Source organism: Jaminaea rosea, assembly GCF_003144245.1.
Source record: "Jaminaea rosea strain MCA 5214 unplaced genomic scaffold BDZ90scaffold_18, whole genome shotgun sequence".
NCBI lineage: Eukaryota > Fungi > Basidiomycota > Exobasidiomycetes > Microstromatales > Jaminaea > Jaminaea rosea.
Window position 1 is genome coordinate 227,245 of NW_020289992.1, and position 27,225 is coordinate 254,469.

Sequence of the window (27,225 nt, forward strand, 5' to 3'; positions counted from 1 at the left end):
CGTGGCTCCGCGTCGCCTTGCTCATACGCTTTCGTCTTTGCATCTCGCCTTTTCTCTACTGTACATCTAGGTGGTGCGACACTAGAATCGATCCATCCTTCGTATCTTCCAAGCTCGAGGTTAAGGGTCGTTGCGAGGTGCTGCAAGGCTCGTAGACTAGCGGCTGCTGCACGCACGCGTCTGCCGCGGGCCGAGTGGTCTCGAGAAAGTCGTTGCAGCCCGGGCTCCTCCAAGTCGATTGATTGGGTGAGGGCCTTTCCGTGCTTCGCTTTAGTCATCGAATCGCTCCACCATTGTCTCCTCCTTTCATAACCTCTCGCCACGAACCAACACATCAATGCTTCCTCGCAGATAGATTGCAGTAACTTCACCCTTTTCCCTTGCCCCTCTCGCTGCTCACTCCTCCCCTACCGCCACTCAGCGCCATGCTGACATCAGGGCTGCGGGCCGGCGTGGCAACCGCAGCCACAGCATCGGCGCCTACCTTACGACCAGAGGCGGCAAAGGCCTTGTCCACAACACCGAGCGTTTTCACTATCCTAGCACCACCAGCCACCCCGCCACTTGCACGACCCTTCACGACAAGACGCTCCACCCGCCGCGGCGTGCATATAGACTCGACGACCGCCTCGTCCTACCCTCAATACCAGCACTACCAACCAGCATCGCAGGCTGCAGAAGCCTCTTCGTCATCCTCCTCAACAACAACGCCCTTCTACTCGCCACGCCCTTCCTCGTCATCTGCATCCTCTCCTCGCGCACGCTACCTTCTGCGCTACCTAGACGAGGACGTGGACGTCAATGGCCACTTTGCCTCGTACGCCGCCCCACCTCCGCCCTCACCCGAGGAGCTCGAGCAAGAGGCTCAGCAACAGCAGCCTCATCGCTATGCAGCTGAGCAGCAAGAGGCGAAGGAGAGTCATCGGCATCACTTGGACTCCCTCTCCGATGAGGAGCTGGTTGCTCACGCCGAGCAACTGGGCCGGGAGCAGCTGAGCGAGGAGGCGGCAAGGTTGCTGGATTATTTGGGGACGCACGGAGGAGGTGGAAGGAGGTTGGCAAGACGAAACTTTGTCAGCCGGGTGATGCAAGTCTGGAGGGGAAACGAGAGTGATTTGGAGAGAAGAAGGAGAGCTCTGCAGGGATTGCTGAGAGGAGCTGCTGAGGCCGAACTCGGCGGTCGAGGGGAGGGCATCACGAGCCTTGTCTCTCCCCACGAGATGCTGCGCGTCTACGCCATCCTAGTTGAGGTCGGACAAGGGCGGGCAGTGGCGCAGCAGCAGGCCACTGGCCAAGATACCCAGAGCAGCGCTACGGGCCCCTTCTCCTTCCTCTCCTCGCAAGCATGCAATCGCCTAGCGCGCAAGATTCTGCGCTCTGCCCACCCGACCCTCTTTCCCGTCTTTGTGGCTCTCTTCGAGGACTTGCAAGAGCGAGGACCGTCCCACGAGGAGCAAGAAGAGCGTACATCTCCAGTCCTCACGACAAATACAACCATCGGCGCCTTTCTTTACGCCCTCCAGCCACGTGTCTGGCAGCCGCAAGGTGGACACAGCTTTGCCAGACGGATAGTCAACGCTTTGTTGCAGCAAGAGCAGCAGACTCGCCGATACGATGGCAGTGTCGGGGCGAGGGAGGCGGCTCAGGTGCGCGGAGCAGGACAGGATACTAGGGCCTGGCTCGCAGCATTGGATGGAGCTGCCGCAGCGGCAGAAGAGGGACATCCGACCTCAGCGAAGGCAAAAGAGCAAAAGGACGCTCTCATCTTCGAGCTGTTCTGCCGCTTGCTGCTCGTACGACTCTCCCTACAGCAGGGCACGAAAGACGGCGGGCAAATCATCAAGGAGCAGCTGAAGACCCTTGTTGAACATTTGCCGCGTCAGCTGCTCGACGTGAAGGTGCAGCCTGTGTCGGATCTGTCGGCTCCTTCTGCGCCGGTTGATGTCATCGCGGCACAGTACGCTCTCGATACGATTGAGAACATCCTCCAGCACGGACAAGGAACGGAGGCGCCCATTCAGCTGGCTGCGGAGCTTGCTAGGGAACACGCGAGTCTCATCGCGAAGAGGGCGATCGCGATGCAGACTGGCGAAGATTCAAACAGCACATTGAGCTCAATGGGGCCGCTCCTTCTAGAAGAGCTCTGCAAACGCAGCCTCGAAGTCAGGCGACCTATGCTCGCCATCCGGGCCCTTCTCGCAGTCAAACGTGCGAGCCCGTCTGGCTCGGCATCGCCTCTCCCTTCACTCGCCCGAGCAGACACGCTCATCTCCCTCATCTCGACCATGCGCCTCACAGAGCGACAAGGCTTCGCCCAAGCTCAGCTGCACGAGCTGTTAGGTTGGCGCGAGCATGCTGTGCGAGAACCCTCCATTCTCAACCTCCCCACCCCGCAACGCCCATCCATGCTGCGCGCTCTCGCCTTCTCCCGGCTCAAAGGCCCGCTTGCCTACCTCTGGATGAGGTGGACTGACAATGGTTCAGCAGGAGATGGTCTGCTCTCCGCTCATACGATAGCCGCAGATACGGCTCTCATGAAGTTGCTGGTCAAGACGTTCGTACCGGGCCACAACGTCGGTGTCTCGCCTCAGGGAAAGCAAGAGCTCCTCGTCCCCGAGGAAGGGGCTCGGAGCGACGTCACTCTGCCTCTGCAAACACGTGAAGACGAGATGGCATTTGCGACTCACGTCCTGCAGTCCTTTCACCAAGCTCGAACCTCCCCTCCTACCTCGTCGTCGGCCAGTGGCTTCGAAGAGGACATCTCATCTCCGCAGCTATATGACCACTACGACCTCACATCCCTCGCCTCCGCCTACCTCGACCTAGGCCGCGAGAAGGCTTGCTTTAAGATCTTTGGCGAGTTGCTACATCGCCGCGAGGTGCCAGATGAGACGGACTTGCTAGTGCTACTCTATGCTGTTGCGCGACGTGGCTCGCGAGACGAGGATGAGGCGAGACACGCCAGGGCTTCGGCTCGTGTTGGGGTCCGAAGGGCGGTCAAGCTTTACGAGCGTTATTGCCTCACCCCATCGGACAAGAAGGGCGACGACGAGAATCGAGTGCACAAGCAGCTGCGAGCCACTCCCAAGATTCATGCGACCTTGCTCCGTTTGGCTTTGAGGGCAGGAGAGGTGGACGTGGCTCACAAGCTGGCCCTCTCGGCGATGCGTTTTCGGTTCCTCGCTCCGGAGCACGACGCGATCCACACGGAAGAGGATCAGGACGGCCCTCTCGCTCGACGTGGGGAGGCGCAGACGATCAACACGCTCCTGCTTGCTGGACGAGCATTCAGTCCCGCCTTGATTGGGGCTGACCACCGAGCTAGAGCAGGGCGGCGCAAATGGGTCGCAAACGTCTGGGAGGATGTGGCGAAGATGGCTATTAAGAAGGTCAAGGCGAGAGCATGGCAGCCTGACGCTGAGCTGTTGCAGCATTTTGCGCGGGCGGCGTTGCGGGGTCAGGTTTCGCTCGGTGAAGCACGCGCGAGGCAGCAAGAGGCGGATGAGCAGCAGCAGGTTCAGCAGGCAGCACGTCGCGAGACGGTGGAGAGGGAGGTCCGTCCACTACCACCACACCTCGCCGGGCAGCGCCAGCACCCTCTCACTGTCAACGATACTCCACGCCGCCCTCGCCTCACCGACGCCTCTCTGCGCTCCGCCCTCACCTTCCTCGAGCTCGCTAGCCTGCAAACCCGCAACCTCGACGTGGAGCTCGTGCAAGAAGCCTTGCTGGCTTTGCAGAATCGCGTGGCGAGGCTGTCGACTTCTAGGCGCGAGAAGGTGCACAGGGTCGAGTGGGTGCAGGTGCTGGATGGATTCGTCGCGAGATGTCTGAGGAGGGTCGAGGGTGGCAGGGACAGGGCGACTCAGGCAGGGGAGAATGAGCACGTGGAGTCGGTCAACGAAGATGACCTTGCCGAGCAGGAAGAGGCGACGCTCTCGGCTCAACCCCAGTCGTCCTCGTCCGCCACACCGCGCACCTACTACCACCCCATCCTCACCACCAAGACGCTCCGCCTCGTAGCGGGTACCTACGCCGAGTTGCGTGACCGTTCGGGAGCGTACCAGGTAGCTGCCTGGATGCACGAGCGAGGAATGGCCCCACCAGCTCAGACCGCGGGGTCGCCACGCCGTCAAGTTGTCGCCCTCCTCGGACCTAACCTGCGCCGCCGCCTCTCGGACCTTGCGAGGGGTGATCAGAAGAAGGCCGAGGTGGCGCAGAAGCTCGATGCGAAGGATGATGGAGGCGAGAAGGAGGGCCTGCGCATTGCGAAGGATCCAAGTCGGGAGAGAGATATCGATTGCTGGGTTGACGAGGAGAAGTGGCGCAAGGACAAGCCGTGGTGGAAGAGCGACGTTTGGGATGTGTGACTTTACGCTCGCTGAAAGGAGCAACGCATCAGGGATAGCGAGTAATATTCCACGCTCAACAAATGCTATCTAGTCACTTGCCTGAGCAAATGTGCCCTCCACTTGCGCGTGCTCTCCCACACCTTCTCGCTCTACATCTCCCACCAGTCCCCCCGCTCGCATTCCCTACTATGCAGCTTCTTCCAGCTCCGAGGAGTCCTTCGCGTCATCATACGTTGCATTGAGGCTCTCAAAGACGCCCTAGAGAAGAAACGCATGATCAGTCAGAGCCATCGAGCGTTGCTTCTCTTCCTGCGGCAACTCACAAAGCGGACGGAGACCGCGTCGGCGGGGAGACGCATTGTCGCGAAACTCTGTAGACTGGCTTGGGGAGCTTTGCAGCCATTCATTAGGTCACAACAGCACTCGTCCATTTTTGAACAGTTGTTCTTCAGGTTTGTGGCGCAGGAGGGCGTAGGCGGGTTGGTGCAGGAGGGCATAGGCGCCGGTGGTACCAATCAGCCTAGAAGACGCAATCTGTCTCGATTCTGACCTACGTGACAACAGCAGTAGCTTGTAGTAGTCCCCTCGCTACAGCTGTAATTTTCGTAGCTGTGTGCGACAGAGCGGCTGATGGTCAGCTTCAACCTCACGATCCATTGATCCGAGAGGCCACAACCCGCAGCTGTGCTGACCAGCGGCTCGTATTTGGTTGAGAACAGCACACGTAGCCCAGAGCGATGCCAAATAATGTACCAGAGAGGCCGAGCGTCAGTAGGAGGTGATGGGCACGCATGGTAATGTAGATCACGAGCTCTGGTGGGAGGAGGAGGAGCAGAGGCTCATAGTTGCCAAGGCGGCGCTGGCTATGCCTCGGCCAGTCTACGGCTTGCGCGCGTGCTCACGAACTGACCGGGTGCTTTCCAGCCGATGAGTGATGCAAAGGAGTTAAGGAGTTACGGAGTGCGGTGGGCAGACAAATGAGAGAGCTGGGCGAGCGCGCGTACACGGGCAATCGAGTGCCTTGAATTTGCCCTGATCTTGCGCAGCGATGACTTCTTCGCTCTGATCACCATACGGAGTCAGTGCGGTTCTCGAATTGTCCCTGTGAAGACAAGGAGCCACGGCGCATCAGCCACGACTCGACTACCGGCGCTTCTGCACGTTCGGTGAGTTCACCATGTGGACAGATACCGCATCTGGGGGCAACAGTCTAGCCAGAGGGTGGAAACTGGTGGCGCTAGAGGCCTTGCATCCCGGTTTGCGCTGTTGAAAATCACAACAGCAGGCGTCCTTCATTTTGCACGAGTTATGGCAACAGCATGACTTGACAACGGGATCCTTGGAGAAGCAGTGAGTATTTTCGTAGCTGCGAGAAACCGCGCCAAGTGCTCCGAGTCAGTGGAATGTCCGTACGCCTCGCTGGCACCTCGTTCTCTCACCATCTGCTGTAGGCTGGCTGTTCACAACACTTGTACTGGGTCGCGAGGGCGAGGGAGACGACGAGAGCGAGCAGGCTGAGAAGAGAAACAGCGCGCATCTTCGTGGCTGACTTTAGCTGATGGAAGGCGCGACTGGGTATGATGGCAAGGAGGAAAGGCTTTGGTCAAGGTTGGCTACGTATGGATCTCCTCCGCGCTTACCCTAGCGCCACTCCCAAACCGTCGCCCACATGAGGGTCACATCGGACGAACTCCACGGAGAGGCTGACGTGACTCAAGAGAAATGGCACGTCTGAACGCCTCGAAGATCAAGCATAAATGGAAGCGACAATGAGCGCAAGACGCTGTTGATTGATCATGAAGAAGGTGGGCGGTGGATGGAACGTTGTGGTGGAAAGGACGGAACGCGAAACAGGATCGAGCGCATGATTGCTCGCGCGCCGCGCCTGGCCTCGCTCGCCCGTTTGCCGAGATCAACGAGATCAACACCCACGCTAGTCGAGCCCGCTTCTCTTCTCACTTTCCTACCCTCCGCATCATCCTGCCACCCTGGCTCAACAAGTCATCGAGAAGAATCAAGAGAGGCAAGGCTTCTTCCTCCACCTCTTTCTCCTAGAGCTCAGAGGCTTTCTTGGTGACTCCCTGAAATCATCAACAGGCGTATCAATGGGTCAGAATCGTGCAAGGAGCTGTAATCAAGGCGACTCACGAAGCGAGTGACCAGAGCGTCGTCTGGAAGGAGCAGCATCTGTTCATTCGCGCAACCCTCCTTGTAGAGGCAGCAGCACGCCGCATTGTCACATTTCTTGTACTGGCAGCAGCAGTCGTCGACCTGCGTATCTTTCCCAAAGCACGTGGGGTTCTGATAACCTTTAACAGAGGTGTCAAAGGTGCCGAGATAATCAGTACGGGTGCCAAACGGAAGGCATCCATCGGGCAGACACGTCGCGGAACCTACTGACATGAACTAGAGGACTTTTCCTGACAGCAGATGTACTTCTTTGGCTTGTCTCTTGAAGCAATCTGCCATGAGCAGAGAGGGCAACGGTCATTTTCCTCATCGACCGCGGGCTCCAACTCGATGCTACTCACGCGGTCTACTGCTTCCATGCCCAGGGCGTTGGCGGCTGACATACCCAAGAGGGCAGAGAAGATGAAGATGATCAGCAGGAGAGGTTGGGCGCGCATGTTCGTCGTAAGATGTGACGAAAATGAAGAAGGCAAACGGGCTCGACATTAGTCAGGACAACGTCTCTTGCAGTCCGTACGTTTCCAGTCGCTACCTCTCCCTTTGGCCTCCTGGCCCAATACGGGCTCAACCCTCGTCACTTCTCTGCCGCGATGGGCAAGCGGCCATGTGAGTCAAGCTTCGGGCAGCTCTTGGGGCTTGCTCGCTCGTAGTCAGCCATTGATTGCCTGAAAAGTGCGGGAGGAAGGGGGAAGCGACGGGCCGCCATGAGAGCGAGCTGCTACAACTCCGCTCCGTCGTACTCGCCGGCCCTGTCAATCTTCGACGCACTCAGCAGCGGTTCGAATGCTCTGCCCGCCCCTGTACTTGCAAATGCTTCCTCCTGACCTCGTGAGCATAAAGCTGCTACGGAGAGGCAAGGCCTATGCCTCCTCCTCTTCCTCCCCTTTGAGCTCGGAGGCCTTCTTGCTGACTCCCTAAAATCATGGCCAGGCACGTCAGAGGGTCAGCTGCGTCGTACAGAAGGCTCGGGCAGAGTCAGCTTACGAAGCGAGTAACCATGGCCTCGTCCGGGAGCAGCATCATCTGCTCGTTCTTGCAACCCCTCTTCAAGCGACAGCAGCAATGGACCCCTTTAGGACAAGATTTGGTACGATAGCAGCAGCAGTCCGCTACCTTCTCATCCTTGGAGAAGCAATACTCGTTCTGGTAACCTGAAAGAAGGAGTCAAAGTCGCGGGAAGATGAGTATGGGTGCCTGTGAAAGGGCGTTGGTCTGCAGACGGGTCGTTCGAGACCTACAACTCGATGTGGCACGAAGAAGGCAGCAAATGTACGCTTTCTGCCTCGAACCGAGCTGCCGTCACGAAAACGGACGTTCAGCGCTTATTATGAGCCTTGGAGACCAACTCAAGTTGACCTACGCGATTTTGACCATCGACGCCGTGAGCAGTGGCGGCCACCACACCCAGCAGGCTAGCGAGGACGAGAGTGATCAGTAGGGACAGTTGGGCCCACATGTTCGTCGCGAAATGCAGTGATGGTCAGAGCGGCAAGGGATGCGAAGCCAATCAGCATCATCTTGACTTCTTCCTGATCGCTACCTCACCTCGGGGTATCGGCCGCTCTACCATCTTCCCCGTCACCGGACGCGGGCCCTTCGCCCCCCCCCCCCTCCTCTGCTGCGATTAGTGAACGCCCCGCCACCAAAGGATCCGTCTGAGCCAATCTCTGCGCAATCAGCAGAGCTTGCTCGGTCGTCGTGAGCCATACATTGCGTCGAGCTCGATCTTCCTCGCAACCGCGAGGGGAGCCGAGCGAAGACCGGCAAAACTCCAGTGAAGGGCGTACGGGGTAGGTCATGTATCAAGCAGCTGCGGTGTAGTCGGCGAGACAGGCTGGAGATTGGTGGCTGCGAGGCAGGCAGAGTGGTGGAGGACGCTGAGAAAGAGAAGAGAAGAGGTGGGTCAAGTGGGAGGGACGGCTCTGAAGGAGCCGAAGAAGGGGCGACCGCAGCCGTGAGCATGAGCATGACCAACGGGATGTTGAGAAGTGGGAGGCCCATGCCGGGACTAGCGGCGAGGGCGCTGTCAGCGAAGGAAGTAGGGGGGATTGCGAAGTGGCGCCTACGAAAGCAAGCTCGACATCCCGCTGCAGCAGAAGGTCTGCGGCTACTTGGAGACGCGCCACAGGCAGCAAACCGTCGCCCTTGGCTCTTGCCGCCTGTCTTATTCATCTCATGGCTGTAAGATGCCGGGCAGCCTGATCACATACTGCTCTTTCCTGCCTCAACGGCCTGCAAAATCGTATCTGTGTATCATTGCCGCCCATCTGCTCACGTACATCTCGCCTAGTCGACGACGTGGTACCTCCCATTCTTCCTCAGCGGCGTTCCGCTCGTCTCTACGGGCTGCTCAAACCTCAAATGGCTCCTGTACCTCCTGAGGTACACAATGGCCACATCCTCAATCTTATCCGGCGTCATACCCAGATCCGCCCAGCTCTTTGTCCCCGCCTCATCGGGAAGGTCATCGACCATCCTCCTGTCCACCTCATCTGCGCTGAGCATACCCCACCATGCCGCCTTGTCCGTGATCGAAGCGGCGAGGCGAAGTGCCCAGTGTGGGACGTTGAGACCAGGGCGGAGCGTCTTTTCGAAGGTGAGGGACTCGACGAGGGTGAGAAGCTCGGTGATGGTGTACGTCTTGGGGCCGCCGAGCGAGAAGGTTGCGCCAGTCGAGGTGACTTCGGCGTCCATCATGAGCTCGAGAGCGCGGGCCAGGTCGATGCTGTGTGTAGGGCGCAGCTTCGTGCGGCCGTAGTTTACGTGCCAGGTGATAGGCCAGCCTGGAGAGGGAGAGCGAGCGAGGTCAGCGAGGGCCGTTCCATAACGCCGATGCGCGCCGCACTCACGAGCCATCTGGTTGAGGAAACGGTCTTCATGTCCGTAGAGGCTGCCCGGCCTGACGATCGTAGCCCCATCAAAGGCCTGCTTGACGAGCTTCTCCCCCTCAGCCTTTGAGCGTAGGAACTTCGACGGCGAGTCCTCGCGGGCATTGAGGTGGGAGACGTGAATGAAGCGCGAGACACCGGCGTCAGCTGCGATGGCTGCGATGCGAGCTGCGCCCGTTGCGTGGACGTCGTTGAAGGTGAAGTTCCTAACGCGATGTTGAGGGGAAGGAGGGGTGAGCGAGGGGACAGGGCGGCATGCCCGTTTTGGCGCTCACTTGGTCTCGTAGTTCCTGCCCGTCAAATTGTATACCACATCCGAGTGTCGCAAGCACTCCCTGATCTGATCATCATTCTTCAAATCCCACTCGAGGGGCACAATCTGTCCCAGATCACCAAGAGGCTTGAGGTGACGCTTCTCGTCCTCATCTCTGTAGGGCACAATGACCTGCGTACCCTTTTGTCCCAGCTTGTCGACGAGGTAGCGACCCAGGAAGCCCGTGCAGCCAAAGACGGTAGCTACATGGCCTGAGACAGCAGAACGTCCACCGCCAATGGGGCCGGCGCGTTGGATGGGGAGGCCAGTCTTGCGCTTGATGACGAGGTCGTGCGCATAGCGGCGTGCAGAGGGGACGGAGGAGGAGGAGGCAAGGCCACTGCGATGGCAGAAGGCGGCTGCCCGTGTGGCCGAGGCGAGAGGGAGGGTGGCCATGCTGGAGATGGTAGGTGATGGTGAGGTTCTTTGAAATCGGAAGCCGCCGCCGTCGTCGCCGTCCAGCTCGAGGCTCGGCGGCGACGCTTCGTCTCTCCCCGCCTTGCGCCGCGTGGCAGGCAGCAAGCAGCCAGACGAGGATCCGCGCCGGTCCGACTCTGACGCCTCTCTGTGGGCGTTACGGAAGGGCTGCAGCCAAGGCGGGCGGAAAGGAATCGCGAGGGAGGCGGCCATCGAGACGACTTCTTTTCGACGCTTGGGATCACGGCAGCAGCATCGCTTCTTTCTCTCCATCCCAATCGGCCGTCGCGCAATGCTGCGAGCCTCTCGTGCTTCGGCACACGTCGTCGTGGCTTCGACATCCGCGGCGCCCTTGGCCTCGACCGCACGAGTCGTAGTGAGGAAATCCGCAGCTGCGCCTCCGTCCTCCTCGAGAACCTTTAGCTGCAGTGCACATGTCCACCAGGCGACTGAGCAGGGGCAGAGCAGTGGTAGCAGCGGCAAAGGCAAGGGCAAGGCTAGCGACGGCAATTCAGCTTCATCGTCGTCATCGTCGCAGTCGTCTCCGCGCTGGTTCGATTCGATCAAAAAGAAGGCGAGCAGCGTGCTCAGATTCAACAAGCAGCAGCAGGAGCAGCAGGCGGCAGCCACATCGTCACAGTCTCAAAGGAGTGCAGCCAGCAACAATCCATCCGCCCAGAATGCTCCATCATCCTCCTCCTCCTCGGACGCCCAGAGCGCTCGCGACGATCCACAATTCGTCGCAGCACTGAATGCCACAGCGCAGGCTCTGCGAGCGAGAAAGAGTCGAAAGTTATCAAAAAGACAGAGACAGGCCAAGAAAGCAGCAGAAGCAGCAGCTCGTGCGGATGGGACGCAGCAACAGTCGTCAAAGCCATCAACCTCAGCCCCGGATCCAGTAGTTGCGGCTGCCGAGATCAATCAAGGCGGCCCGGCAACGATGAAGGAGGCAGCGGAGGCCTCGTCTGGTGATTCTGGCCCATCACAGAAGCAGTCAGCGCCTGCCGCTGCCACGTCGACGACCAAGCAGCAGGCGAGAGGCAAAGGAGCCACACTACGTAGGCAGAGGCAGCGACGTCGCAGAGTCGCAGCCCGAAAGGCTGCTGCGACGCCGCCAGCCAAGGCCAAGAAGCAAGAGGAGAAGGCTGCCACACCGCAGCAGCAGAATGATGTAAAGGACAAGGGAAAGCAGCAGCAGCAGGCATCTGGCGCTAAGTCGCCGCGCCTTCCTCATCAATGGCAACAAGACGCCATCCCACAAGTAACACAAAGCGAGCGGCTTGCGGCGCAAGAGCAGGCTCGCCGGGAGGCAGACGAGGCCTCGATGGCAGAGGCAGCAGCGGCAGGGGGGCACCAGCCATCATCGGGCCCCTCCGCTTCAGATGCCCCACTCGAAGATACTCGCGCCCCGCGGCGACGTCGTCCTCCTCCGCACCTCAATGCAGGCAAGAGCGGCCCGGCTATGCGGCTAGTCGATGGCCCAGAGATGGAGGCATTGCGCAACATCTCTTCCTCGCTCTACACGCCAGACGAGGAGTGGGAAGCGATCCCCTTCGAACAGCGCGAAAAGAATGGCGGGGCCGACCTGCTTCGGCGCGGCGGCATCCTACGCGCGGCCGACGTCCCCGTAGAAGGGATCGACGGTCTTCGCGAGATGAAGGTGGCCACGCTGGCCCATGGCCTGGATCGTGTCCTCTTCAACCCCGGTGTCCACCAGCTTCGCGACCCGCGCTCAGGAATCTACAATTACCCGCCTCACCTCCGTCAGATACCCGACGTGGACCTCTTTGACTACGGTGCCCTGCCAGCGTACGTGACCTCTTCTGCCGATATGGAGCTCATCGAGATTGCCCAGAAGCAGGGAGCGAAGTGGTGCGGCTCCACCTCCAGTCTTACTAGCATCTTCAGCCACGCCTACTTCCTCCTCTCAGGCTGGAAGGCGCCCGAGTCCAAGGACTTTACCAGCGAGTTTCGAGGAGATGCGGTGCCCAAGGGGTTCAGCTTTGCGGCGAAGCTACCAGCGACGATCAACTTCACGCCTAGGATCACGCCCGGGAATCCGAGACCCGTATATGCTATCGACTCGAACTCGTCGGATAGCGGCGAGGATGCGAACAGCAACTACGTGCTGCTGCAGTTGGGCAAGGCAATGGAGAAGATGCTTACCGTAGATCGCGGGGAGTTTGACAGCTTTCTGCGCGTCAACAGACCGGATGATGCCTCCGCGGGCGAAGATGGGGCCGAATCGACGTCCGCACAAGCAGCGCCAGAGCCAGAAGCCTACTACTACTCTCGCGCCGGTTCCAGCTTCGTCATGCGTTCCCAGCTCGACTGCCACGACTCGCGCCTACCACGCAAGACGTTCGACCTCAAGTCTCGCGCGTGCGTCTCCATCCGCTACGATAGAGCCAACTGGGTTGAGGCCTCCGGCTACCAGATCAAGCACCTGCATGGACTGTGGGAGAGCTTTGAGCGTGAGCGCTACGATATGACGCGCAGTGCGTTCTTGAAGTACTATTTCCAGGGAAGGATCGGGAATATGGACGGCATCTTCGTGGCGTACCATAATGCGGCCAAGTTCTTCGGATTTGAGGTGAGCAGTCGAGCAGTGAAGTGAACGAGCGCGACTAACCTCACCCTCTCTACCCTGCCCACCCAACAGTACTTCCCCCTCGAGGAGATGGCGAAGCAGCTCTTCGGCAGCGCAGAGATGGCCGAGCAATCCTTCAAGCTCTGCATCTCCCTCACCGAACGCGTCCTCGGCCGTGCCGCAGAGCTCTACCCGGGGAAGCCATTGCGCCTCACATTCGAGACAGTCGAGCCGTATCGCAACTCCTCCTCGCCCTCCTCACAGTCTCCTCCCTCCGACGGCCCAGCAGCAGCACCCGCTCCACCAGACACGATGCGCGTCTGGATTCGACCGCGAGATGAAGAGGGCAAGCCCGTGCAGGGCGAGATCACCCAGCTAGACGTTACGGTGGATCGATACATCTTTGGTCGACTGGTGCAGGGTCCGGTGGATTTCAATGCAATCGATGGGGAGATAAGCGTTAGTCAAGCGAAGGAGAAGGCGGAGGAACAGCTCGAAACAGAGACGGCCTTCGAGCGCGATGCGCACAAGAACAGAGACAGTTCCGCAGCCGCAGCGTCAGGCAACGATGGATTCAAGCGCCCTGTCGATTGGCACGTCGAGTACTCCCTCGTCGCTCGTACGGACTTGTCCGAAGGCGAGGCGCGGGCCAATCTGGACTCAGCGCTGGATCGAGCCAAGCAGCTTGCCTCCCTCGTCACGCCGAACGTGGACGCCATCAACGAGCGTGAGCGTAACCTGGAGGCAGAGCTTGCGCGCAACCCTGCTGCGTTGCTCAAGTACAAGCGCGATAAGCAGAGCGGGGTGGCAGCGGGGATGCCCAAGGCTAGGGGCCAGGTGGAACTCTTTGGCTTGGGTGAAGAGGAGATCGAGGTTGATGAGCAGGCGCACACGGATGTCAGGCCAGCAGCGGAAGAGCCCAAACCGTTCGGCCCACCACTGGAGGAGGCCACCGCTGCTATGCCTTCGACGTCGGGCAAGGAGCAGATTGAGGAAATGGCGCGAGTGGTGAATGCGGAGCGGAAGAAGTCTTCACTTGGCGAAGGAGAGGATGGCGATGGATTGTGGCGACCCCCTACGATGCTCATATCTGCTATGAGGGTCAAGAGCAGGCAGGGTGCCAAGGAGGCAAAGGAGTTGGAGGCGAGGGACGAGTTGGTGGAGTTTAGATCGACGAGCGAGGGGCCGAGGAGGTGAGGCGAGGCGAACGAGCCAGGAGACAGACAGGGCTATCATAGATTTGGATCTGCAATTGTACCACACCAACACCACCACGCATTCATCATTCACGCCCCTTCGTCCTCCCCGCCGTCGTGTCACTCTCACCTGGCCCGCACTTTTTTTGCGTCCGTGCACAATCGTCTCTGTCCGTCTCGCGATCGGCGACGCCGCGATGAGGCTGAGACAAGGGTCGATTTGGGGGGCGGAGTTGGGTTCTGTTGGCCCTGCATGACGGAAGAGAGCCAGGCTCGACGAGCAAATGCTGCCTTGTCTCCTTTCCCTTAGCTTTCGACGACACGACAACGACCTGCGATTGACGACCTCTTTATAGTAGCGAGCTAGCGAGCAAGCGCTCAGAATACCCTTGTACCCGTACCACTACTCACGACCTCGTCCGAGACCATGGACCACCCCGGCGGCAACAGCAGCAGCGGCGGCGGCGGCGTCTATGGGATGTTCGGCTCAGCGGCGCAACACCTCGCCTCATCCCCCTCAACCTCAAGATCGCAGCATGGTGACCCTTACACGTCCTCATCTGGCGGCCCATCAGCGCCCTGCTCAGCCGCCGCCTTCGACTGGGACGACATGACCGGCGCCGGGTCTAGCAGTGGCGGCTCGAGCAAAGCTTTGGACTTGGTATTTGTGATGGACTGCACAGGGTCGATGGGAAGCTACATTGCCTCTGCGACCAATCATATCGAGACGATATGCGATAACATCAAGCAGAGCGAGCAACTGTCTGCGCCTGGAGCCTTGCGAGTGGTAAGTGACGTGACGCCGTGCGAGCTACCAGCCGAGACTCGGTCCCAACGTGCTGACCACCCTGTCTGACCCGATGCGTTCACTCGCAGGGACTCGTAGCCTTCCGCGACCACCCACCGCAAGACTACAGCTATGTGACTCGCTCTTCACCCTTTACCTCAGAGGTGTCCGTAATCAAAGAGAGGCTACGCGAGCTTTACGCCTCTGGCGGTGGAGATGGGCCTGAAGCCGTAACCGCAGCGCTGAAAGCCGTGCTGGACATGGCCTGGCGTCCCTCAGCTACGCGGCTGGCAGTCGTTATCACAGATGCTCCGCCGCATAGCATTGGAGAATATGGGGACGGCTTCCCGAATGGAGATCCTTCCGGAGAGGACCCGCTTGTGCTCGCAAGGCAGATGGCGGAGATGGGGATTTCATTGTTCATGGTTGCCTGCGAGCCGGCGCTGGCTGGTGAGTAGCAGTGGAAACATGCGTTGCCGCGCATGCATAGTTCACTGACCTCCACCTCCTCTTGTATCACACCGCTGCTAGCTTACACTAATGCAGTCGACTTCTACCAGGGCTTGGTCCGGATCACCTCCGGCCTTATGGTGCCTCTCACAACGGCCTCGCTGCTGACATACGTCATCATCGCTGCGGCAGGAGAAGCCATGGCCCTCGATCGTCTGCACCGCGAGATAGGCGATGAGGTCGCAGAACGGCTACGCTCGCTCAGCCTCGCGGGCGCCGGCGCCGACCCATCAGCCCAAGCTGCAGCTCCGCCTCCTCCTTCCGACCTACTGATGGACGAAGTAGCGCGCGACCTCCATCAACGCCTTCTCTTGCGCAACGAGTCCACGAAGCAGATCGTCATCGAGAGCATCTACCGTGAGACGGAAGATTCGCGCAATAATGTCGAGGTGTGGAGCACAGCGCCCGACGTGGGGGCGGCGCGACCTCATGTGACCAAGGTGTATGGGTCACGACTCAATGACCGGTATTTGTCAACAAGGAGAGCGAATGCCAGCTTGGCAAGTAGAGGATCGGCCCCTTTTCCTGGCTCTGGAGCAGGCGGAAGGTCAGGAGGCTCAACTGGGTCGTGGAGCACGGTGGGGGCTGGAGGTAGGGTGGTGCCTGGCGCACTTGGTGGCAGCAGCAGCGGCAGCAGCAGCATCACTGGTGGGAACGAGCGCAGCGGCTCATCACGCCAGGTCGTCTCCGACTTCTCTGCCTTCAGCGCTTCAGGCTCGCTCAGCTTCGGCTCACCACCACAAGCAGACTCGCCAGCGCGCTTTGGTGGGAATAATGCGACATGGACGGGCGGAGGCGCAATGCGTGGGAACCAGGCGCGCGGAATGGACGATGATGATGACGATGATGCAGCGGGGCAGGAGGATAAGCCCTTGCCCGTGGCGGTTGAGTCGGAGGAAGGCGGGATGGAGGTAGCGGGCGATGATGGGTCGCGGCTGAAGTTCAGAATGGGGGCGATCAGCTTGGATCAGGCAAAGAGGCTCGCGAGGCAGAGCGCGTATAGGCGGGCATGAGGTGGTGTCGCATTCACTGTGTGCTCATGGCAGGCATACATTCACCCAATTGCATTCAATGGATCACCTCCGCCATCCTCACCACTCGCGTCATCGGTGTTGCCGCCGATTACGTACATGGAAGCCAACAACGGGCAAGAAATGGATTGCTGTCGCTCTTGCCAGGGGTTGATTAGCACGCCCAAACAAATGTGATCTTCCAGTGGCTCGATTGATTTCAAGGTACCAGTACTGGCATCTCGGCGGGCTGGCTGTGCCGTGACTGTTTACACATCACATTGTCGACATGTGCTTTGCTCTCGTCCATCTCGCAACGCTATTCTGCTTCCTTTTCTCCATCTCTCACCAGCCTCTAACGCTACAGACCGCCATGCAGCCGAGAGATTCACATCTTGAGCATTGCGATCGAGGTCCAATATGGGAGGAGCTGGACGAGGATGATGCTTTGCTGAGGACTCCAGTGAGTAGTCGCTCTTCGTCACAGCAGCTCGTCATCAGCGTGCGATTCTCACCTCGCTCCTCTCATCGCCGTCAGAGAGGCACGCCCGCCCCTCTGCCCACCGCCAGACAGCCTCGTCCCTCACTTCAGCGCGACTCCACGCTCTCCACCAATCGATACAGCCACGTCTCCTCCATCCGGCACAGCGTCGCCACCTTCCTCAGCTACGACTCGACCGACTGGGCCGTCCTCGCACGCGCCTCTCCTCCCCCACTAGACTCGTCCGACCCCAATGAACCAGAAGAAGATGACTGGCTACACGACCCTCACCTCTTCGCCAAGCACAAGAAGTGGACAAGACGCAGTCGCTGGTTCTCTACACGAGCAATCGTTGATTTCGGTGTCCTCTTGCTCCTCTTCGCCGGAATAGTCTTCATCTTTCTTGGCTATCCGGTCCTTACTGCACTCTTCCTCTCCCCTACCTCGAAGCTGGGCGGCTTTGGGCTTGGGGGGACGAATGGGAGTGGTCAAGTGCCGGAGGGACCGCTCAATAGAGATGGGCTGATCGATCGGGATACGCCGAAGAGCGCTTATTGGCGGAGAGGGATTGATGATCCGAGTAAGAGGTATAGGCTGGTGTACAGTGACGAATTTGAGACAGACGGGAGAAGCTTCTGGCCGGGAGACGATCCGTTCTGGGAGGCGTTGGATCTGCATTACTGGGCTACGGGGAATTACGAGTGGTGAGTGCCGCAGTCGCCGAGTGACGCAGCCTTCACTGCTGCTGACCGCCCCCTTTGCCCTCTCAAAGGTACTCACCTGATGCCATCACAACTCGTGAGGGGGCACTACAGATCACGCTTAGCGAGCATGTCAGCCACAACCTCAACTTTCGCGGAGGAATGCTGCAGTCATGGAACAAATTCTGCTTCACCGGCGGGTACGTGGCCGCCTCCGTACGTCTACCCGGCACAGCCTCGCGGGGCGGTACGTGGCCTGCGGTCTGGGCGATGGGGAACTTGGGGAGGGCGGGGTACGGCGCCACTTTGGAGGGAACATGGCCATACGCGTATGAGGGGTGCGATGTTGGGACCCTGCCTAATCAGACGACCTGGGACGGGAAGCCCACCGCAGCGCTCACGGGAGGCAGCGTGACCTTCAACAAGAAGCACAAGAGCAACGCCTTATCCTTCTTACCTGGGCAGCGTCTCTCCGCCTGCACGTGCCCCAACGATGATCACCCCGGCCCGCGCCTCAAAGACGGCTCGTGGCGTGGCCGCTCAGCACCAGAGATCGACGTCTTCGAAGCGCAGGTGTCCAGCAGCAGGCTGCAGGTCTCCCAATCAGGGCAGTTTGCCCCCTTTAACATGTACTACGAGCCAACCAATACCACCGCACCTGCGTGGCGCTTCTGGCAGCAAGGCGCAAGGGTCAACTCGTACACGGGCGAGGTCAACCAGCAGTCCATGAGCGGGGTGACTCCCGCCGTACAGGAGGCAGTGCAGCGTGGCGGCGATGGGAGCTTTGCAGAGTACGGCTTTGAATATCGGCCAGGGAGCGACGGCTATATCACCTGGACCTCCGGCGGTAAGCCCTCCTGGTCTCTCCTCCCGCAAGCCCTCGCGCCGGACACGGTAGCGAATATCTCGGCTCGTTCGGTGAGCCAGGAGCCCATGTACCTCATCTTGAACTTGGGACTGAGCGACTCTTTTGGAAAGATCGACTGGGACGGCATGGAGTTTCCCTATGTGATGAGCGTGGACTGGGTCAGGGTATACCAGGAGGAAGGGAAGGAGAATGTGGGGTGTGATCCGAAGGACTGGCCGACGAAGGTGAGCGGACGCCAGGACGCCAGATTGTGAGCCCATACCGACTGACGCCTACCTGTCCCTCTTCTGTGCTAGGGATACATTCAGCGCCACTACGCAGCGTATACGAATCCCAATCTTACCATCTGGGGCTCGACGTCCTCGAAAGGAGGATACGGCGCTGATTGGCCGCGTAACCGCTTACAGCCTGGGGGCTGCTCTGCACCCGTGAGCAAGTTGCCTGGCTCGCCGACTCATCCCATAGGCAAGGCGCCGATCAGGAGCACAGATGTTGCTGCAAATTGGGAGAAGCCGGCGTGAGGCTGCTGGGCATGAAAGTAGGGGCGGGTAAGGTGATGAGGCTGAAAGATCTGTCGTGTTGCGGCGCTGGCCGAATGCTGCATTTGATTGGTGTCCCTGCTCGTGACATTCCTCGCTATCCCTTCTTGTTTCTTCTGCCGGCCCTTTGCTACTCCTCGACCACCATTGCCACTACGATGCTGATATCGTCAATCTTCCCACCCGGGAAGCGTATGCGATAGCGTTCCGCCTCTGCCTCAAATGGCGATCGCTTCTTCTCGGAGAATTGGCAGAGGAGCGTGTACTGCAAGGCACTGTGAGAGGGAGCGGCCAGTCAGCTCTTCTGTCATCCCATCTCGACGCACTCGCACACTCACTTGTACGCAATCACCTCCACGAGCGTCTTCTCCTCCTCCCACTTCTCCGTCGTCTCCCCTTCGCCCTTGCCAGCCTGTGCAGCCTCCTCTGCCTCCTTCTTCTTGAAATGCTCCCTGTGCCTTTGCGTCAGGTACTTGACCAAGCCGACCCATTCCTTGCCCCAGACGTTGTCCCATACCCCGTCCGAGGCGACGACGATGATGTCCCCCTTTTGCAATCGAACGCTCCACTCGTTTGCAGTGCGCGGATTGGAGTCGTCGCCAAAGTCCGGTTCGCGGCCGCCGTTGTTGCGACGCATTTCTGCTAGCATGGAGTCGGGGTACTTCGAGAGCTGATTGGGGGCGTTGAAGGCCTGCCGAGCGCGTGCAGGACGGAGTGGACGTCAGTCGGCGGCGAAGTAAGTCGAACCTGTTGAGGCTGCACCACGCTTACTCACCCACTGCTGCGGCGAAGACCTGTAAAGCGTCCCCGGCAAAGGCCGCTTACCAGGCACGCCCCTCCCTCTCCCCAGGTCGTCGCCTTCTTCCACCACGCCGGCATATGGCGGCCTAGCCTTGGCCTCATCCCTCAGGACCATGAAACCCGAGTCGCCCAAATTAGCACTACGCAGCACACCTGTCTCTCCCTCCAACGTGAGTACAGTAGCCGTCGAACTGCCGGCGGGCACGCCCTTCTCACTCATCACCTCCCTGTACGCTCGCTCCAGCAGCTTCGTCGGCCTGGCCCCTTCGTCCGCTGCTCCCCCTTCAGCGGCCGCGAAAGCTTGCGAGGCATGGTACATGAGCGCTTGTGAGAACAAAGCTGGGTCCACGCCATTCTGTGACCACGACCCCACCCCGTCCGCCACGCCAAGCGCCACGTCCCCGGGGTAGGCGTCGTTGCGCACTACCATTAGAGAGTCTTCACCTGCTGAACCGTCGGGCCCGAGCAGGGTGGTCAGCCATTGCCCTATTGGAGTGGACGGAGGCCATCCAATTTGCTTCGGCGGCGCGGTAGTAGAGGAAGGGGATGCTGATGCTGAGGAAGAAGAGGACGAGCCGGGACGATTGGCATCGTCATCATCGTCGTCTCGGCCGGATTGTGAGGGCTCGGGATCTGGTGGCTTGCCTTGAAAGGAGTGGGAGATGAGGAAGGAGAAGCGATGCGTGCGAGGTGTCGAGTGGATGCTACGTCGTTGCCGTGGGGATGATGAGGATGACGATGAGGATGACGATGAGGGGCCGCATGAATAGGACGGCGTGGAGGTTACTCGCAGAGAAGTGCGCAGCAGTGATGTCGAACCTCGCGCCGCCCGAGCCGGCCGTGCGACGGCTGCTGCTGCGAATGTCATTGACATGGTGAGTGCAGGCGCGTCGGGATCTATCCCTCCTCGCTACGGCTATGCTGCAGGATGGGTTCCTGGTCGTGGCGCAGGTGTTGGTTTGGATTCCGAGAAGTCACAAAGTCAACGTCGACGTCAGATCTCGAGTAGCCCACTCGCTTGGTCCGCCCTCTGCCGCTTCCGCCTTTATTCCTCATCTCAATGCTCGCGTGTCGTCGCCCCCTCTCCGCGGATATTGGGGGGCGTCGCCGGCGCTCCGCTCCATCCCGCTGCAAGCACGTCGACGTCGATAGCGACTCGAAGTCGACACGCGGTCCACTCTGTTCCTTCTCGTCCTTCAAAAGGGACAGGCAGCGATAGCGACCTCTCCCGCCCGATCCTCTTTGCCTTCTTACTTTACCTCCGACTAGCATACCCACCCAAGCCCCCACCAAGATGTCCCACGCGCAACACCACGCCTCGTCTTCCTCCGCTTCCTCCGCCTCGTCAGCTCCACAACCGCCCCGCACTCCCTACCATGTCCTGCAGCAGACCTTCCTAATCGACTCCGCCTACTCCATCTCTAAGGAACTCGGGCAAGGGGCCTATGGCTGCGTCGCTGCTGCGACGCACAACGCGACGGGAGAGAGCGTCGCCATCAAGAAGATTACCAATGTCTTTTCGAAGAGGATACTGACAAAGAGGGCGCTGAGGGAGATTAAGTTGTTGAGGCACTTCAGGGGGCACAAGAATATCACCTGCCTCTATGACATGGACATCATCGACCCGTATCATTTCAATGTGAGGCAGTGTGGACGAGAAGAGGAGTGAGGGGCCATATAAGCTGACCTGATGCTACGCTGCGCACCCGCAGGAAGTCTACCTCTACGAAGAGCTCATGGAGGCCGATCTCCACGCGATCGTGAGTGCGACCTTCCCCTCTCTTTGATTGCTCAGCTCGATCCCTGCTCACCTGATTGCACCTCCGCAGATCCGCTCCGGCCAACCGCTCAGCGACGCGCACTTCCAGTCCTTCATCTACCAGACGCTCTGTGGCCTCAAGTACATTCACTCGGCCAGCGTACTGCATCGCGACTTGAAGCCCGGCAACCTGCTCGTCAACGCAGACTGTGAGCTCAAGATTTGCGACTTTGGGTTGGCGAGGGGATTCGAGACGGATCCAGAGCAGTGAGTAGCGCGGGGCACGGGGCGACGATGAGGACAGTAGCAGCTGATTATTTGCATTCATTCCGCCGCGACAGGGCATCAAAAGCTGGCGCCGGGGGGTTCATGACCGAGTATGTTGCGACGAGGTGGTATCGAGCTCCAGAGATTATGTACGTGCCCGCGCTCCACCGTCAGCCGCCTCATCGCCCTACCGGCTGACCTGCCCTACCTCGCCTCGCACCAGGCTCTCCTTCCAAAACTACACGACAGCCATCGACATCTGGTCGGTCGGCTGCATTCTCGCCGAGCTCCTGGGCGGCAAGCCCATCTTCAAAGGGCGGGACTACGTCGACCAGCTGAACCAGATCCTTCACCACCTGGGCACCCCTTCCGAAGAGACTCTGCGAAGAGTCGGCAGCCCGAGGGCACAGGAGTACATCCGATCCCTCCCTTATACTCCGCGCATACCCTTCTCTCACCTCTACCCTACTGCTAATCCTCTGGCCCTGGACCTCCTAGAGCGCATGCTGGCCTTCGACCCCGCGAGGAGGATAACGTGCGAGGAGGCTTTGCTTCATCCCTACCTCGCCGTGTGGCACGACGCGGCTGATGAGCCGCTCTGCCCGCGCAAGTTTGACTTTGGATTCGAGGCGGTGGACGATACGGAGGGGATGAAGGCGCTGATCCTGGACGAGGTGCGCAGTTTCAGAGGCGAGGTGAGGGGGGAGGCGCTACGCAATCAGCAAGCAGCTCAGCAGCAGCAGCAACAGGAGATGGCCGCTCAACAGCAGCAGCAGTACTATCAACAGCAGCAGCATCAGCAAGCATACTATCAGCAGCAGCAGCAACAGCAGCAGCAGCAAGCTCCCCCGCCCAACGCTCAATCCTCTGCCTCCTCGGCACGTCGACAAGACTCCCTTCCCATTCCCACGCGCGAGGAGATCAGGCGCGCTTCACCGACCGAAGCAGTCGCCGGGCATGTTCAGGGTCACGGTGGCGCTGGCGTCGTAGGGGCTAGTACGGGACTCGTGAATGAGGGCGGCATCGAGATGGTCGAGGAGCCCAATGAGTTGGAGAGGGAGTTGAGTGGCGCCCAGAGGGGATGAGCCTCCCTCCCCGGACTAATGCTGTGGCAAGCCGTATTGACAAATGACGCTCCTCTGTTATATTCCGACCCTCTTTCTTTTGTTTCCTACTATTACTACCACTACTATACGACGAAGACGATTTCGATGATGTTTTGCGTGCAATGTGGGCTGACGCGTGAAGACTGGGCCCCGGGGCAGCAAGTGGAGAGGAGCAAGGCCCAAGAATTGGCCGTGGGCGGGAGTCGAGGCTGATGCGCGAGCTGCAGGCAGGCGGATTCAATGAATCGATCTGCATCGCGGGGCGAGACTTGAGTGTTCCTTCCTTCTCCTCATCACCATCGCCAGCCTCACCCCGCTTTCTCGTCTTCTCTTGTCACATCCAGATCGCGACGCCGCCTCTCTTGCGCGACACGACACGATGAAAGACTGGATTCGCAGCCCAGAGCCAGAGGACCCGGATGAGGTCGCCGCAAGACATAGGAGATATGAGGAGGAGGAGCTCCAGCGGGCAGCAGGGAATGCGGAAGCATCGAGCTCGAGATTGGACTCGCCGCAATTGACGACAGGGACAAAGCTAGTCAAAGGCAAGAGGAGACGCAGTAGCGCTTCTAATTCGGAGCAGGACGGCCCATCATCATCACCACCACCAAGGCGAAGCCCCCGCACTCGACTTGCGGCACTCGCCTCCCCAGAAGAGGAATGGCGCCCGCTTCCCGCTACTACAACCGTCGTCGTATCGCCTCGCTCCTCATTATCAGCAGCAGCGGCTGCCGCGGCCATTGGAGGACGAGGCGGTCCATTACCTGGCTCAACGTGGGGGATGCAGACAAACGGCGAAGATGAGGATGGGGATCCGGCGCGCCCGCTCAAGTGTCCGAGGAGAGGGGGTAAGACGCCCCGCCTCATGAGTTTGGCAGACATGTCTTTCAGAAGTGAGCCTCTTTGTGCTCGTAGTGATGCTCCTTCTTGTGAAGCTGACTCGTCTACCCTCCCTCCGCTCTCACGCCAGCCGTTCTAACGCACCTCCCCTCCCTCACGGCGCCAGAGGTCCGAGATATTGTTCAGCCCTGCCTCTCCTCCCTCTCATCTCGCTTCTCCAACCCCCTCTCTCAAGCGTGCGAGGGTCACTTGGACCACCTGGCGCGGCTCAGCCGGGCTAAAGAAGCGGCATTGAGAGCGAGAGAGGAGGCGCGGCAGGGTAGGAGGACTAGTGTGGCCATCGAGCCTGCGGCGGGGAGAGGTGGTATTGGTGCAGTAGGGAGAGGGAGAGCGATAGGGTTGATGAGTGCTGCGAAGCCCAAGGTTGAGAAGAGTAAAGGTGGACAGAAGATTTGGAAGAAAGCGCGAATGGCTGCTGGGCCGGGGATTGGGATGAGGAGGTAGGCGCTGAGGCTGGTGGCGGCATCAGATCTTCAGCAATGCATGATGCTACATACCCTGCTCAGCTATTCGCGATGATCTCGCTTGAATGCCTGACCGATTGCTGAGCTTTTGAGGCGCATCATGATGCTCGATGACCCACGGAAGCGCTGCCAGTCCGCCATGCGCGTCCTCCCGTCCGTCCGACGACGAGATGAGCGGAGGCGGCCTTGCTTGCTTGCTTGCTTGTTCCGTCTGTTCCTTCCCTACCATCTCCGCAAAGACATCAGCAACAAGGAGATATCTTGAGCATCATGGTGAGTTGCAGAATGACAAAGAGCCGTGAGAAATTGCGACTCGGTCGGGAGACGAGAGTCTGTGGGGATTTTGCAGCGACAGAAGCCGTTGGAGGTGCTTGTGCCACGACGTCGTGCGACTCTCATCTACAGTGATGGGCGGCTGGCGAATGGCAGCTCGAATATCCGACTCTCTTGCCCCTCTATCTCTTGCTCCCTTCTGTCCCTCCTCCATCACGTACTGACTCCCCCTCTCCCCTCCTCCCTCCATCTCAGCTCATCTTCTCCTTCTTCAAGACCCTCACAGGCCACCCGGTCACCATCGAGCTCAAGAATGATGTAGCCATCACAGGCACGCTCAAATCGGTCGACCAGTTCCTCAACTTCCGCATCGAGAACCTCAGAGTAGTGGGCAATGAGGAGGCAGAGGACGCTGCCGCTGCTGCTGCGGGTGTTGGGATGAATGGGGAGGGAGCGGAGAATGGGACAGGTGCCGTGGGAGAGGCGATCAAGGGGGCTAGGTGGCCTCATCTTGTGAGTACGAATGCGAGAGGCCAGAAGGTGGATGGAGAGAGAGGTGCTGACATGCATCATATCGCCCGCGCAAACAGCTCTCCCTCAAGTCGGCCTTCATTCGTGGGTCCGTGGTGCGCTATGTTCATATCCCGGCGGGGGCCGTCGATACGCAGCTCTTGGAGGACGCCACGAGGAGAGGTGAGTGTGTGCGGTGTGAAAGGGAGAGATGGAGCGGTCGAGACGCTGACGTTTCTTCTCCTTGCGTCGACAGAGGCTGCTGGTGGGAAGAAGTAGGCGAGGGGAGGGCACGAAAGAGGACCTTTTGCGGCGATGACAATGCATCATCATGCAATGGCAGATTGACTCTGGCCCAAGCCCCAGGCTCGCACGACGACCTGCCGGTCGAACCCACAAGAAGAGAAACATGACTTGATGGGCAAGACTGGCCAGACACTAGTACAACAGACGCAGACGGAGCAAGGCATGCGCTACTCCTTTGAGAAGAAGGCGCGAATGTCGCGACCCTGCGGCGATCCGCTACCTCCTCCACCCCCTCTCTTCTTGGGTGTCGTCGTCGTCGAGCGTGTGGGAGAGCCTGCCGATCGAGAGGCACCGCCCGGCTTGCTGTTCGGCGTGGTCGCCTTACCCGGAGACGATCCTTTGCCCGACGAGATCGCCTGCCCATCCTGCTCCCCTCCCTCATCACCTCTCTGCTCCCCCATTTCATTCTCCTCCCAATCCTTCACAGCCTCTTCAACCTCCTGCTTCACCTTCTGCCTCTTAAACGCCCCCTCCAATCGCGCCTCCTCCCCACCCGGTGGACTCTCGCCTCGTTTCTTCCCCACTGAATGCCCTGGACCAGTGACTTTACCGTACTTGGTTAGACCCGAGTCGGGATATTCTGCACTGCTGTACCCTCCATTAGGTCGTGGTGGGGAGACGGGAGGGTTGAAAGGATCGGGAGAGAAGCGGGATGACGGTTGGCGCGATGAAGAGGCCTGCGGTTCTTCCTTGACGGCGGAGGAGGTGGTGGGAGGCGGAGCGTTGGAATCGCCTACGTCCTGCTTGTCTGCCGCTCTGCTGGGGAGGGATTCCTTCTTCACCGACGAGGACGATGCCGAGGATCCAATGGCGAGGTCCTGCTCCGGATCCCGGCTCGTCTCTGACTTCACTGCCTTGTTGCGATCAGCACGCCCTCCATCATCGCCCTCCTTCTTCGACGCCCGACCGAACGCGGCCATGATGCCATCCTTTCTCGTCTCGACCGGCTGAATGAAGGCCTCATCATCGTTGCCCACCTTGCCCACCTCCTTCGGCACCTTGTACCACTCCAGCGCGCCCTCGCCATCAAAGGGGTGGACGAGCTTGCGCACGTCGTCAAGTGGGGAGCTCGGATTAAGCCATGTAGCGATGGCCTCGGCAGAGGGAAGGATGAGGGGTTGACGATCGTGCAGGAAGGAGAGAGAGGGACAAACGTCCGTCGTGATGATGGTAAATGTGTCTGCGCGCACACGGGGCAAGTAGGTCAGCTAAGCCATCCCATCGCCCATCGCAGCACGCACTCACATCTCGGCTCCTCCTCCCCCTCAATCTTGCATCTCTCCCACAGCCCAGCCAATGGCATCAATCCATGTTCTTCCCCATCCTTGCCCTTCCTCCCCACTCCCTCACCCTTCATCCCAACGAAATGCGGCATCTTGCCGCTGCTCGTCTTCTGCCACTCATAGAAGCCCTGCGTGAAGACGACGCATCGCTGCCCCTTATTAAAAGGTCGAGACCAGAGCGGAGAGCCCGAGAGAAGGACATCGGCGCGGGCGTTGATGGTATTCATCGTGTCCTTGTATTGCGGGACGGACTTGGTGTAAGGGGGCAGGAGACCCCAGCGCATCGATTGGACCAGGAGCAGCGGAGCAGCATCGTCTTGCTGTTGCTCCTCGACCTCGCCCTCACCATCGCGCAGCCCAACGATTCCCTCGAGCTTCTCTTCTTTCGCCTGACATCTCACGACGGCCACGTTGGAGTTGGGCGCCACATTGTACGATGGACGATAGTTGTCCGCGTCCCTCGTGCCGCGTGGGCGTTGGCCGCGGGGCAGTTGCGGTGCCACCGATTGGCGAAAGGGCTGGTAGGCGAGACTTTGCGGGCTATCGACGGGGGGAGCAAAGGTGGTCAGAGGCTAAGCATTATCCTACGTTCGCTGCCTTGGTGGCTCACAAGCGCCCACACATGAGTGATGGCAGAGGTGAGTGGAGTGGAGTTGGGATGTGGGGCAACGAAGTCAGGGCGGAAAGGGAGACGTGCGAGGGAGACGTGCTCGC

The 27,225-nt window shown here is 59.7% G+C and overlaps 13 protein-coding genes across 13 annotated transcripts; 7 read left to right on the forward strand and 6 right to left on the reverse strand.

Moving 5' to 3' along the window:
• The first annotated feature begins 266 nt into the window (after positions 1-266).
• BDZ90DRAFT_234716 (hypothetical protein) lies at positions 267-4,459 on the forward strand. The gene has a single exon (XM_025507121.1). It carries the CDS (start codon positions 426-428, stop codon positions 4,368-4,370), a length of 3,945 nt encoding a protein of 1,314 aa, XP_025359379.1. The 5' UTR covers positions 267-425; the 3' UTR covers positions 4,371-4,459.
• On the reverse strand, positions 4,455-5,281 carry BDZ90DRAFT_95806 (hypothetical protein). Its single transcript, XM_025509971.1, has 4 exons — positions 5,045-5,281; positions 4,907-4,961; positions 4,676-4,798; positions 4,455-4,610 (listed from the first exon to the last, which is right to left on the reverse strand). Exons 1-4 carry the CDS (start codon positions 5,143-5,145, stop codon positions 4,539-4,541), a joined length of 351 nt encoding a protein of 116 aa, XP_025359380.1. The 5' UTR covers positions 5,146-5,281; the 3' UTR covers positions 4,455-4,538.
• Positions 5,263-5,950, reverse strand: BDZ90DRAFT_234718 (hypothetical protein). The gene is made up of 3 exons (XM_025507122.1): positions 5,792-5,950; positions 5,529-5,718; positions 5,263-5,454 (listed from the first exon to the last, which is right to left on the reverse strand). Exons 1-3 carry the CDS (start codon positions 5,887-5,889, stop codon positions 5,419-5,421), a joined length of 324 nt encoding a protein of 107 aa, XP_025359381.1. The 5' UTR covers positions 5,890-5,950; the 3' UTR covers positions 5,263-5,418.
• A 453-nt stretch (positions 5,951-6,403) lies between these two features.
• BDZ90DRAFT_262986 (hypothetical protein) lies at positions 6,404-6,979 on the reverse strand (the record flags this gene model as incomplete). Its single annotated transcript, XM_025508559.1, has 4 exons — positions 6,404-6,433; positions 6,501-6,661; positions 6,754-6,814; positions 6,884-6,979. 4 exons carry the CDS (start codon positions 6,977-6,979, stop codon positions 6,404-6,406), a joined length of 348 nt encoding a protein of 115 aa, XP_025359382.1.
• A 1,712-nt stretch (positions 6,980-8,691) lies between these two features.
• Positions 8,692-10,139, reverse strand: BDZ90DRAFT_282095 (putative NADH2 dehydrogenase 40K chain; the record flags this gene model as incomplete). The annotated part of the gene is made up of 3 exons (XM_025509428.1): positions 8,692-9,325; positions 9,392-9,636; positions 9,706-10,139. 3 exons carry the CDS (start codon positions 10,137-10,139, stop codon positions 8,829-8,831), a joined length of 1,176 nt encoding a protein of 391 aa, XP_025359383.1. The 3' UTR covers positions 8,692-8,828.
• Positions 10,140-10,399: 260 nt separating this feature from the next.
• On the forward strand, positions 10,400-14,081 carry BDZ90DRAFT_234720 (Pet127-domain-containing protein). Its single transcript, XM_025507123.1, has 2 exons — positions 10,400-12,753; positions 12,823-14,081. Exons 1-2 carry the CDS (start codon positions 10,453-10,455, stop codon positions 13,945-13,947), a joined length of 3,426 nt encoding a protein of 1,141 aa, XP_025359384.1. The 5' UTR covers positions 10,400-10,452; the 3' UTR covers positions 13,948-14,081.
• A 169-nt stretch (positions 14,082-14,250) lies between these two features.
• On the forward strand, positions 14,251-16,688 carry BDZ90DRAFT_234721 (vWA-like protein). Its single transcript, XM_025507124.1, has 3 exons — positions 14,251-14,733; positions 14,823-15,183; positions 15,265-16,688. Exons 1-3 carry the CDS (start codon positions 14,374-14,376, stop codon positions 16,254-16,256), a joined length of 1,713 nt encoding a protein of 570 aa, XP_025359385.1. The 5' UTR covers positions 14,251-14,373; the 3' UTR covers positions 16,257-16,688.
• BDZ90DRAFT_224318 (concanavalin A-like lectin/glucanase) lies at positions 16,627-18,824 on the forward strand (the record flags this gene model as incomplete). Its single annotated transcript, XM_025504609.1, has 3 exons — positions 16,627-17,438; positions 17,507-18,527; positions 18,600-18,824. 3 exons carry the CDS (start codon positions 16,627-16,629, stop codon positions 18,822-18,824), a joined length of 2,058 nt encoding a protein of 685 aa, XP_025359386.1.
• A 148-nt stretch (positions 18,825-18,972) lies between these two features.
• Positions 18,973-20,517, reverse strand: BDZ90DRAFT_262991 (hypothetical protein; the record flags this gene model as incomplete). Its single annotated transcript, XM_025508560.1, has 3 exons — positions 18,973-19,117; positions 19,181-19,533; positions 19,618-20,517. The coding sequence occupies 3 exons, from the start codon at positions 20,515-20,517 to the stop codon at positions 18,973-18,975; spliced, it is 1,398 nt and encodes a 465-aa protein (XP_025359387.1).
• Positions 20,518-20,800: 283 nt separating this feature from the next.
• Positions 20,801-22,895, forward strand: BDZ90DRAFT_234724 (Pkinase-domain-containing protein). The gene is made up of 5 exons (XM_025507125.1): positions 20,801-21,282; positions 21,356-21,403; positions 21,473-21,669; positions 21,744-21,818; positions 21,893-22,895. The coding sequence occupies exons 1-5, from the start codon at positions 20,938-20,940 to the stop codon at positions 22,752-22,754; spliced, it is 1,527 nt and encodes a 508-aa protein (XP_025359388.1). The 5' UTR covers positions 20,801-20,937; the 3' UTR covers positions 22,755-22,895.
• A 174-nt stretch (positions 22,896-23,069) lies between these two features.
• Positions 23,070-24,176, forward strand: BDZ90DRAFT_234726 (hypothetical protein). Its single transcript, XM_025507126.1, has 2 exons — positions 23,070-23,668; positions 23,746-24,176. Exons 1-2 carry the CDS (start codon positions 23,155-23,157, stop codon positions 24,117-24,119), a joined length of 888 nt encoding a protein of 295 aa, XP_025359389.1. The 5' UTR covers positions 23,070-23,154; the 3' UTR covers positions 24,120-24,176.
• Positions 24,177-24,311: 135 nt separating this feature from the next.
• BDZ90DRAFT_96192 (Sm-like ribonucleo protein) lies at positions 24,312-25,298 on the forward strand. The gene is made up of 4 exons (XM_025509972.1): positions 24,312-24,412; positions 24,668-24,925; positions 25,003-25,105; positions 25,179-25,298. The coding sequence occupies exons 1-4, from the start codon at positions 24,410-24,412 to the stop codon at positions 25,199-25,201; spliced, it is 387 nt and encodes a 128-aa protein (XP_025359390.1). The 5' UTR covers positions 24,312-24,409; the 3' UTR covers positions 25,202-25,298.
• On the reverse strand, positions 25,277-27,178 carry BDZ90DRAFT_282102 (DUF159-domain-containing protein). The gene is made up of 3 exons (XM_025509429.1): positions 27,122-27,178; positions 26,474-27,051; positions 25,277-26,408 (listed from the first exon to the last, which is right to left on the reverse strand). The coding sequence occupies exons 1-3, from the start codon at positions 27,133-27,135 to the stop codon at positions 25,396-25,398; spliced, it is 1,605 nt and encodes a 534-aa protein (XP_025359391.1). The 5' UTR covers positions 27,136-27,178; the 3' UTR covers positions 25,277-25,395.
• Between the last annotated feature and the right edge of the window lie 47 nt (positions 27,179-27,225).

Excerpts from the sequence above, each read along its gene's own strand:
- BDZ90DRAFT_95806 (XM_025509971.1), bottom strand. The coding sequence starts at position 5,145 with ATGCGTGCCCATCACCTCCTACTGACGCTCGGCCTCTCTGGTACATTA. Across the intron at positions 4,799-4,906 it reads CAAGCTACTGCTGTTGTCAC|AACAACTGTTCAAAAATGGA; the intron begins GTAGGTCAGAAT and ends ACAAACCTGAAG. Across the intron at positions 4,611-4,675 it reads ACGCGGTCTCCGTCCGCTTT|GGCGTCTTTGAGAGCCTCAA; the intron begins GTGAGTTGCCGC and ends TTTCTTCTCTAG.
- BDZ90DRAFT_234726 (XM_025507126.1), top strand. The coding sequence starts at position 23,155 with ATGAAAGACTGGATTCGCAGCCCAGAGCCAGAGGACCCGGATGAGGTC. Across the intron at positions 23,669-23,745 it reads GGCAGACATGTCTTTCAGAA|CCGTTCTAACGCACCTCCCC; the intron begins GTGAGCCTCTTT and ends CTCTCACGCCAG.
- BDZ90DRAFT_282102 (XM_025509429.1), bottom strand. Across the intron at positions 26,409-26,473 it reads GGGGGAGGAGGAGCCGAGAT|ACACATTTACCATCATCACG; the intron begins GTGAGTGCGTGC and ends GTGTGCGCGCAG.
- BDZ90DRAFT_234724 (XM_025507125.1), top strand. The coding sequence starts at position 20,938 with ATGTCCCACGCGCAACACCACGCCTCGTCTTCCTCCGCTTCCTCCGCC. Across the intron at positions 21,283-21,355 it reads TCGACCCGTATCATTTCAAT|GAAGTCTACCTCTACGAAGA; the intron begins GTGAGGCAGTGT and ends GCGCACCCGCAG. Across the intron at positions 21,819-21,892 it reads TATCGAGCTCCAGAGATTAT|GCTCTCCTTCCAAAACTACA; the intron begins GTACGTGCCCGC and ends GCCTCGCACCAG.
- BDZ90DRAFT_234721 (XM_025507124.1), top strand. The coding sequence starts at position 14,374 with ATGGACCACCCCGGCGGCAACAGCAGCAGCGGCGGCGGCGGCGTCTAT. Across the intron at positions 14,734-14,822 it reads CGCCTGGAGCCTTGCGAGTG|GGACTCGTAGCCTTCCGCGA; the intron begins GTAAGTGACGTG and ends GTTCACTCGCAG. Across the intron at positions 15,184-15,264 it reads CTGCGAGCCGGCGCTGGCTG|CTTACACTAATGCAGTCGAC; the intron begins GTGAGTAGCAGT and ends CACCGCTGCTAG.
- BDZ90DRAFT_234718 (XM_025507122.1), bottom strand. The coding sequence starts at position 5,889 with ATGCGCGCTGTTTCTCTTCTCAGCCTGCTCGCTCTCGTCGTCTCCCTC. Across the intron at positions 5,719-5,791 it reads CAGCCAGCCTACAGCAGATG|CTACGAAAATACTCACTGCT; the intron begins GTGAGAGAACGA and ends GGTTTCTCGCAG. Across the intron at positions 5,455-5,528 it reads ATGCGGTATCTGTCCACATG|GGACAATTCGAGAACCGCAC; the intron begins GTGAACTCACCG and ends TTGTCTTCACAG.
- BDZ90DRAFT_234720 (XM_025507123.1), top strand. The coding sequence starts at position 10,453 with ATGCTGCGAGCCTCTCGTGCTTCGGCACACGTCGTCGTGGCTTCGACA. Across the intron at positions 12,754-12,822 it reads CCAAGTTCTTCGGATTTGAG|TACTTCCCCCTCGAGGAGAT; the intron begins GTGAGCAGTCGA and ends CCCACCCAACAG.
- BDZ90DRAFT_96192 (XM_025509972.1), top strand. Across the intron at positions 24,926-25,002 it reads GGGCTAGGTGGCCTCATCTT|CTCTCCCTCAAGTCGGCCTT; the intron begins GTGAGTACGAAT and ends CCGCGCAAACAG. Across the intron at positions 25,106-25,178 it reads GGAGGACGCCACGAGGAGAG|AGGCTGCTGGTGGGAAGAAG; the intron begins GTGAGTGTGTGC and ends TTGCGTCGACAG.
- BDZ90DRAFT_234716 (XM_025507121.1), top strand. The coding sequence starts at position 426 with ATGCTGACATCAGGGCTGCGGGCCGGCGTGGCAACCGCAGCCACAGCA.